The sequence below is a fragment of the Orcinus orca genome, chromosome 20, assembly GCF_937001465.1.
Source record: "Orcinus orca chromosome 20, mOrcOrc1.1, whole genome shotgun sequence".
Lineage (NCBI taxonomy): Eukaryota > Metazoa > Chordata > Mammalia > Artiodactyla > Delphinidae > Orcinus > Orcinus orca.
The window spans coordinates 31,038,950-31,046,779 of record NC_064578.1 but is presented as its reverse complement, the minus strand read 5'-3'; the positions used below and the strand labels follow the sequence as shown (position 1 = coordinate 31,046,779).

The following is a 7,830-nucleotide window of genomic DNA, read 5'->3' as shown; positions in this document are numbered from 1 at the left end:
GATGTAAATGTAAATGCTAAGTAAATAGTTGCCAGGGTATGTGACAAATTCAAGCTTTGCTTTTTGGAACTTCCTGGAATTGTTGTGTGTATTTTGTTTGTTTGTTTTGTTTTTGTTCTTTTTTTTAAAAAGGGAAAGTCTTGTTTTCAGTGAGGTGTTTTTTCTTTTCTTTTTCTTTAATTAAATTTACGTATTTATTTATTTTTGGCTGTGCTGGGTCTTCGCTGGGGCGCACAGACTTTCTCTCTAGTTGTGGTGTGCAGGCTCCTCATTGTGGTGGCTTCTCTTGTTGTGGAGCATGGGCTCTAGGCGTGTGGGCTTCAGTAGTTGTGGTACATGGGCTCAGTAGTTGTGGCTTGTGGGCTCTAGAGCACAGGCTCGGTAGTTGTGGAGCACAGGCTTAGTTGCTCCACAGTAGGTGGGATCTTTCCAGACCAGGGCTCGAACCCATGTCCCCTCATTAGCAGGTGGATTCTTAACCACTGCGCCACCAGGGAAGTCCCTGTTTTTGTTTTTCTTAATATTTTTGATCCACAGTTGGTTGAACCTGCGGATGCACAACCTGTGTATACTGCAGACCAACTGTATATCCTACAAATCAGGAGTGTCTTTCTCAATGACCTGAATGCCATTCCTTTGATATGTAATCATCAGGAAGTATAGAGTCTCTGACTCCCAGTCTCTGTGGCAGGATACAATCCTAACTTCAACAAATTGATAACTAGCAGGTCCACTTGGCCTAATCACATATATAGTCACCAACCCTCTGTAACTTTTTGCTTGAGCTCCGCTCCCTCCCCATCTCTACTCTTTCCTTTTCCCTTTAAATCCCCAATTATCTCTGCACAATTCAGAACGGAGTCCAGCACTTTCCCCTACTGTCAGGAATGACTGCATAAAATGTTTTCATCCCTTTCACTGATGTCTAGCTTTGTTTATCTTTGACAACAGGCTTCTCTAAGTGACCTGGGCTTCCTCACAGTATGGTGGCTGGGTTCAAAGGATCAATGAAGACAGAAAATGACCCCATAGCAAACCAGAAATGCCTTAGGGCTCCTCGTGGATGAAAACGTTTTATACCATACCCCTTTAAGAAATCAAAGACGACTGGAAACAAAGTGATTCATATAAATTTGAAAAGAGAAAGCAAAATGAAAATAAAAATAAAGGAAATGTAAATTTAAGCCAATTGGGTGACTTAGAATAGGACAAATATGTCACTTATAGTGAATGTAAATTCACCCTATGGGGAAAAAAAGAATTACTACTTTAAAAAAAAACCCAGTAATTATTTGAAAGTCGCAAATAAAATTAAAACATAGGAAAGAACTAGAATTAGGAATGACGCCGAAATTTGAATTTAGGCAGACAGGCCCTTACTATTATCTTTATTTTTTAGATAAGGACACGCAGGTGATGAGTGTTATTTCTGGGGACACTTTGGACACTAAACCTTCACATGTCAACCTTTCTTGGATGTTTTCTCTTCAGTACAACCCTGTTGAATGGTCTCCCGATGAGGAGGTACTTGAAACGGAGAGAAGTCGCTTTTATTTCCACCCGAGGGAGACGACGCGAGACGATTTTTCTACATATGAGTTTTGATCCCCGTGGCCCTCCGGCCTGGACTACATTTCCCATCAACCCGTGCTCGGAACTACGGGCACCGATGTGTGGTCCAGCGCCGTTGGCCGCGGCGCAGTCGGCAATCGGTCGGCCGACTGGCGGGCGCTTCGCGGTTTGAATGGCTGGGGGCCCAGGCCCTCGGCTCACCTGAGGCCCCGCCGCCCAGGTGTGCGCTATGCCGTCGGGAGGCAACCAATCGCCGCCGCCGCCCCCCCCTCCCCTTCCGGCGGCGGCGGCCTCAGATGAGGAGGAGGAGGAGGATGCCGAGGCGGAGGACGCAGCGCAGTCGGCCCGGTCGCCGGCCCCTCAGACCCAACAGCGGTTCGACGAGCTGTGCAGCCGCCTGAACATGGACGAGGCGGCTCGGGCCGAGGCCTGGGACAGCTACAGGAGCATAAGCGAGAGCTACACGCTGGAGGTGCGCCCGGGGGGAGGAGACCAGCGGCTTTCCGGGCCTAGTGGTCCCGCCCCGCCTCCGGGAATGGGGCCCCTTGTCTCCCCGGCTCGGGCGCCCCGCGGTTGGGGGATAGGGGGGACCCCTCCGCCCCTGCCGGCCCCGGCTCTCTGGGTCCCCAGCCTGGAGCGGGGAGGGAATCCTCTTTGCGAACCTTCGTCCTGGAAACCTGGCTTTTGAAAAGCTCTGTAGCAGCCCTGAAAGTGAACTCTGTCTCGCTGCTCTTCCCCTTCCGGTTCCGAAGCGGGAACAGCCCTTGCCCTAAAGTAGCACCGCGAGGCTGAGGTCGTGCTGCGGTCCGATTACAAAAACAAGCACCTTGTTGGCAGGATGAACAGGTGTAGTTGTCAAGACCGTACGCAGAAGGGGGTGGGGTGGGGCGGGGGCTTGCTTGCATTAGCTCTGAAATTAACCCGATGTTAGCGCCTGCGTTTCCGGGCTTCTTCTTCAGTTCTTTTTGAACTGTACCAAATTGCCTTTGTCCAGGCCATTGCCTCCGTTTGAGTAAAAGCGTTACGTTTCGAGCTGTGTTTATGTATGTGTGAACAAAGACGAATCTTTCCCCTGCGCAAATGAAACGGGCTTTCTGCCCGCCTGGATAAAGACACGCATTTGTCTCTAGGAAGTCAGGACTGCGACGACCTTGAGGACCTATTGGTCACTCCAGACATTGCCCAGGACTCTTACAGTCGCTGCAATCTAGGCATGTTTTGTCCCTTTCTTCCGACGGGGCTTGCAGCGGAGAAAATGGCCATTCTAGCCAGTGAGGCTCAACCCTGTAGGCACCTCCCCTTTATGGGCCAATGGGAAGTGACACGGAAGTCTGCATTGTTTATCCGCTGTTTGACTGCCTGTGTGAGTGGTATTTAAACTGCAGGCCATACGATTTTAAGTTGTTGAATAGTTTGTGGAAAGAGTAGGGCAAATAGGCTCAGAATGGGAAGGCCTAACCGAGGTGTTATTTAACTATAAGAGGGTGTTTTTGCCTGTGTGGCACTCACTAAGGTTATTTTTTTATTCTTGCATTAATAGAATTTTAATTCAGTTCCTTATTCCCATTTTTACATCTGCAGCGGGGCGGGGTTGGGGGGGAAGCTAGTAATATACTGGCTTTGGAACCTGACAGACCTAGGTGACTTTGGGCAATTTAACCATTCCAAACTCAATTTTGTGGTATGTTACTTTGAGATATTTGTACCTACCTTACAAAGCTGTTCTGATGGTTAAATAAGGTAACGTCGAGTTTCTGGAGCATGAAGCACTCATATGGATAGCGCTTTGGAGTTTACAAAGCTCTTTCACATGCTTTGGCGATCTGGCTGAATAGGCCATGTTCTTGTTTCTTTCCTAGTGGTTCCTGTAGGCAGACAAAGAGAAGGGCTCTTTTTTGGTGATGGGCATAAGTGCCTCCAAATAAGCTCTTATTTTACCCTCAGGATAACCCTGTAAATTCGATAGAAAAAGCATTATTTCAACTCACAGTGGTTAAGTTGTTTGAAGCCCAGGGTTATATAAGCAAGTGACAAATAATAGATGGTTAGTAAATTATTTTAAAAAATAACTGTTCGATTTCTCAGTTTTTTAAAGACTTCGATCTCAGATTCTTAGCTCAGTTTACCCAATAAGTGAATGATATTTATTCATTTCCCAGATATTTTTTGATCACCTGTTCATGGCCAGACACTGTTACGTAGGTGCTGGGGATAGAGCAAGGCACAAAACATAAAATCCCTGCCCTTGTGGAACTAGTAGTCAGGTATGCTGTAAAATAATGTCGGGTGTCAGTCTCGTGGAAGTGTACCCTGGAAAATAAAGCTCGTATGATATTTAATATAGAATAGTGGTTATAGAATTTTATCTTTTGATTTCTTGTATTTTCTCAATTCTCACAGTCCTCAGGTAAGAAAATTGATCCTCTACAATTGTTAAGTAATTTGCCCAAGGTGATCTACTCCCATGCTGGGACTTCCACGGTGTATGTCCTGAGAGAGAGCACCAGGTGGAATTGTATTGCCTTTTATGATCTTGAAAGTTACATAGCATCACTTTCACCTGTGGTACTGGTTGAGACAGTTCAAAGTGAGAGAACACAGACTTCAACCTCTCTGTGGAAGAATGTCAGTGTCACATTATACGAAGAGTATTTGGGACAGGGACATCATTGAAAATGCAATTTCCCACAAACATATAAATAACACTTTGAATTTAAACGAGTTTTTCATACTGAAATATATATAGTTCATTAGCTAAAAATCAATTTTCTTTTCTTTTACAGGGAAATGATCTTCATTGGTTAGCATGTGCCTTATATGTGGCTTGCAGAAAATCTGTGCCAACTGTAAGCAAAGGGACAGTTGAAGGAAACTATGTATCTTTAACTAGAATCCTGAGATGTTCAGAGCAGAGGTAACTATGTCAGAGTTTGTAGAGTGTGACTAATATAAAAGCATAGTGACAGTAGGAATTTCTCTTTATCATTTTCCAAGCATTTGTACCTATGGAGTGCTAAATTTAGAAGTTAGGTCATGGTTTTTCTTTACCACATCTAAGTTAGTGTCCATTATATTTTATTTATTTGGTGAAAAATAATTAAATTTTAACATATTTGGTACTTGTATGAAGCGTTTACTATTAGGTTATCATTACATTTAATTACATTAAGATAATCAATTACATTTTCATTCCTACTAGGTTAATATTACACAATGACTTATCATTGTGTAATATTGGGAGAACTCTAAGTAAAGATACTCTAAATTGAAAAAGTAAATATTATATGGTATTAAACTGAGAACTACATGTACTGGACTTGTATCTAAAGAGGAGGCAGAAATTGCTTTTTCTGTCTGTTGTGTAATTGAATTGATTACATTTATTATTTGTGCCGTTTGGGTTAATTTTCTCTTGGCTTATTAAAGATTGGTGGAAAAAGGATGTTTGGCATTTTGGAGGAAGTGCCACTGTCAAAATTTATGGACCTAGTGGTTTAAAAAAAAATCACTTACTATTAAAATAAGAAGAAATGTAATCTTTTAGCTGGAGTCTATATTAACCTTGAACTCCATCCTGAGTTATATTTAAGCCTAAGAACAAGAGGCAGCTGTAAAGAGTTGAACACCTGGGCTGTAAACCTGCAGAAGTGGGCTTAAATAAGGTGCAAAGTATAATCATTACAAAGAAGAAAAGTGGAGTCAGACTCATCCAGTTAAATGACAGACAAGGGACTTTAGAAGCAAAGGTCAAATTATGGAATCATCATTATAAACTCTAGTAAACTAAGCTTACCTAATATTTTAATGCAAGTAATATCTCAGACTTCAGTTTTATTTCCAGTTCGAAAGCTCAATTTTTGTTTTTAAATTTTTGCCTATGGGTTCAGATTATTTACTTCTCTGCAGTAATGGACTAAATGAATTAAAAAGAAAGAGCAGATTGGGAAAATATATTTACAGTGTAACAAAAGATTAGTATCCAGAATTACATAAAGGACTACTAACAAATAGTTAAATAATTGACAAATAGCTACTAAAAAATGGGAAAAGTATATGATTTCACAAAGGCCTAAATTCACATAGCTAATACATATAGGTAAAGATGTTCAGTCTCACAAGTAATCAAGGAAGTTTGAAGTAAAAATAAGGTAATATTTCATTCTCATCAGATTGGGGAAATTTGGAGTCTCATGATACCAAGTTTGGTCATTATGTAGGGAAATAGGAACTCTGTATTGCTGGTGTACGTTGGAGAGAGTATAAATTGGCACAGTCACTCTAGTGGGAAATTTGGCAGTATCTAGTAAAGTTGAAGATGCATATTCTCTGACTCAGCAATTCTGCTTCTCAGGGTAGTTCTTAAAGAAACTTCAGTGTACAAGTACAGAAATGTGTTCATTACAGCATTTTTGTTATAGTGAAAAATTAGAAACCTCAATTTCCATTGGTTGGGGAATGAACGCAAGACATGGTAGTTCATATGAAGGAATATTTTTAGCAATTAAAAATTAGATCTACACGTAGCAACATTAATCTCATAAACATATTGAATGAAAAAACAAGTTGTAGAATGCTACTTACAGTATGATACCATTTATATAAAAATTTAAAACCACACATACAAAAGATACTACTAAACTGTTTATGGGTACATATATAATCACACAGTAAGTGTAAAAACTTGGATGGGAAGACTCAGACTATACAGTGGTGCTTATCTTTGGGGAAGAAGAGTCCAAAGGGAACTGGCTGTTTCTGAAGCAAACATGGCAAAATGTATTTGATATGTTTATATTTGTTAAATCTGGCAATTGTTACATGAATGTTGGTTATGTTCTCTGGTTAACTACTTATTTTCCACTTCTTTTGTATTGATATGTATTTCATATTTTTTTTTAAACTTTTAGGTAATCTCAGGAAAAGAGATTAGGGAAATTAGATTTGGAAGATGAGAGAAATAAACCAATCTGTGAGATTAGCCAGAGAGGCATGAGTTGTGATTTTATATCACTGTCTAAAAGTAATATAATTTAATGAGTTAATTTCAATTACTTTTAATTATCTAATTTGTATATTTTACCCTGTGTTAATTACAAAAAAAATCTCATTTTTTATTTTTAATATCAGCTTAATTGAATTTTTTCACAAGATGAAGAAATGGGAAGACATGGCAAACCTACCCGCACAGTTCAGAGAACGGACTGAGAGATTAGAAAGAAACTTCACTGTTTCTGCTGTAATCTTTAAGAAATATGAACCCATTTTTCAGGACATTTTTAAATATCCTCAAGAGGAGCAGCCTCGTCAACAAAGAGGAAGAAAACAGCGGTATGTTTTTATATTTGTTAAGCAGGAATACACATTTGTCTGTACTACAGTTTTGATCCCTTAGTTTGTGTCCCTCAGTTTATTTTGCTAGTCTTAAGAAACAAATGTGATTTCATAAGTAATCTTTCTTTCCAATAATAATTTCTTGCTTTTCATTGTATGTAAGCTCTGAAGAGTTTGGCTTCTTTCACGTTGCAAAATGTGTGGAATCTCTATTTCTATAAACTTTCCCTGTTCATTTAAGCAACCGAAAATGCAAAAATCAGACCTTAGATACTCTCAACAGTTAGCAATCTTGGGTATAGAATATGACTACTTAATTTTCTATTATCGACGATATTGACTATTTCTATTATTTTCTACATATTATAATACATATAGACTATTTCTTTATTTGATTTTTATGTCAAACTGAATAGTAAAAAAATCCCCCTGAAAAGGCTTCTCTATGTATTTTGATGTTTACAACCAGTGAAAAGTAGAGAAACTGGATTGGGGGGAGAATAGTGGAACTGAAAACTGAAACTATTATGAAATTCTGCTTCTGACTATGTCTGCAAATCTGTAAACTTATTCTGGCTCGACGTTTTCCATCTTTCCTGGTAGATAAGGGCAATTATGGGATACAGATTCTCTACTTTTATCACGAAAGTTTTTTTCATAAAGTAGAAATGAAAATTTGTTCTTAAAATAGAACTAGAAAAATGTTGACAAGAAAAGTAGGGGAAAAGAAGTTATTGTAATTGAATGAATAATGTTTGCTTCTCTTTCAATATAAAAATGTTCCCAAACTGTGAAGGATGTTTACAGTAAGTGAGCAGCTTTAAAAAATAAAACGATGTTCATTTTTATATACTTGACCCCACTGATACGGAAGCAGCTGGTCTAGTTTGCTTGCAGTTTTAGGGAATTGTCTATTTATAATTAAGT

At 39.6% G+C, this 7,830-nt stretch overlaps 1 protein-coding gene across 2 annotated transcripts in view; it reads left to right on the top strand.

The window, feature by feature from the left end:
- The first annotated feature begins 1,672 nt into the window (after positions 1-1,672).
- The window catches only part of RBL2 (RB transcriptional corepressor like 2), a 43,572-nt gene continuing 37,414 nt past the window's right edge, over positions 1,673-7,830 (top strand). For both annotated transcript variants that reach the window (XM_049703941.1, XM_033418955.2), the window contains exons 1-3: positions 1,673-2,044; positions 4,356-4,486; positions 6,700-6,900. In XM_049703941.1, coding sequence (XP_049559898.1) covers positions 1,802-2,044; positions 4,356-4,486; positions 6,700-6,900 — 575 coding nt within the window. In that variant the 5' untranslated portion in view covers positions 1,673-1,801. The remainder of the gene's footprint in view (positions 2,045-4,355; positions 4,487-6,699; positions 6,901-7,830) is intronic.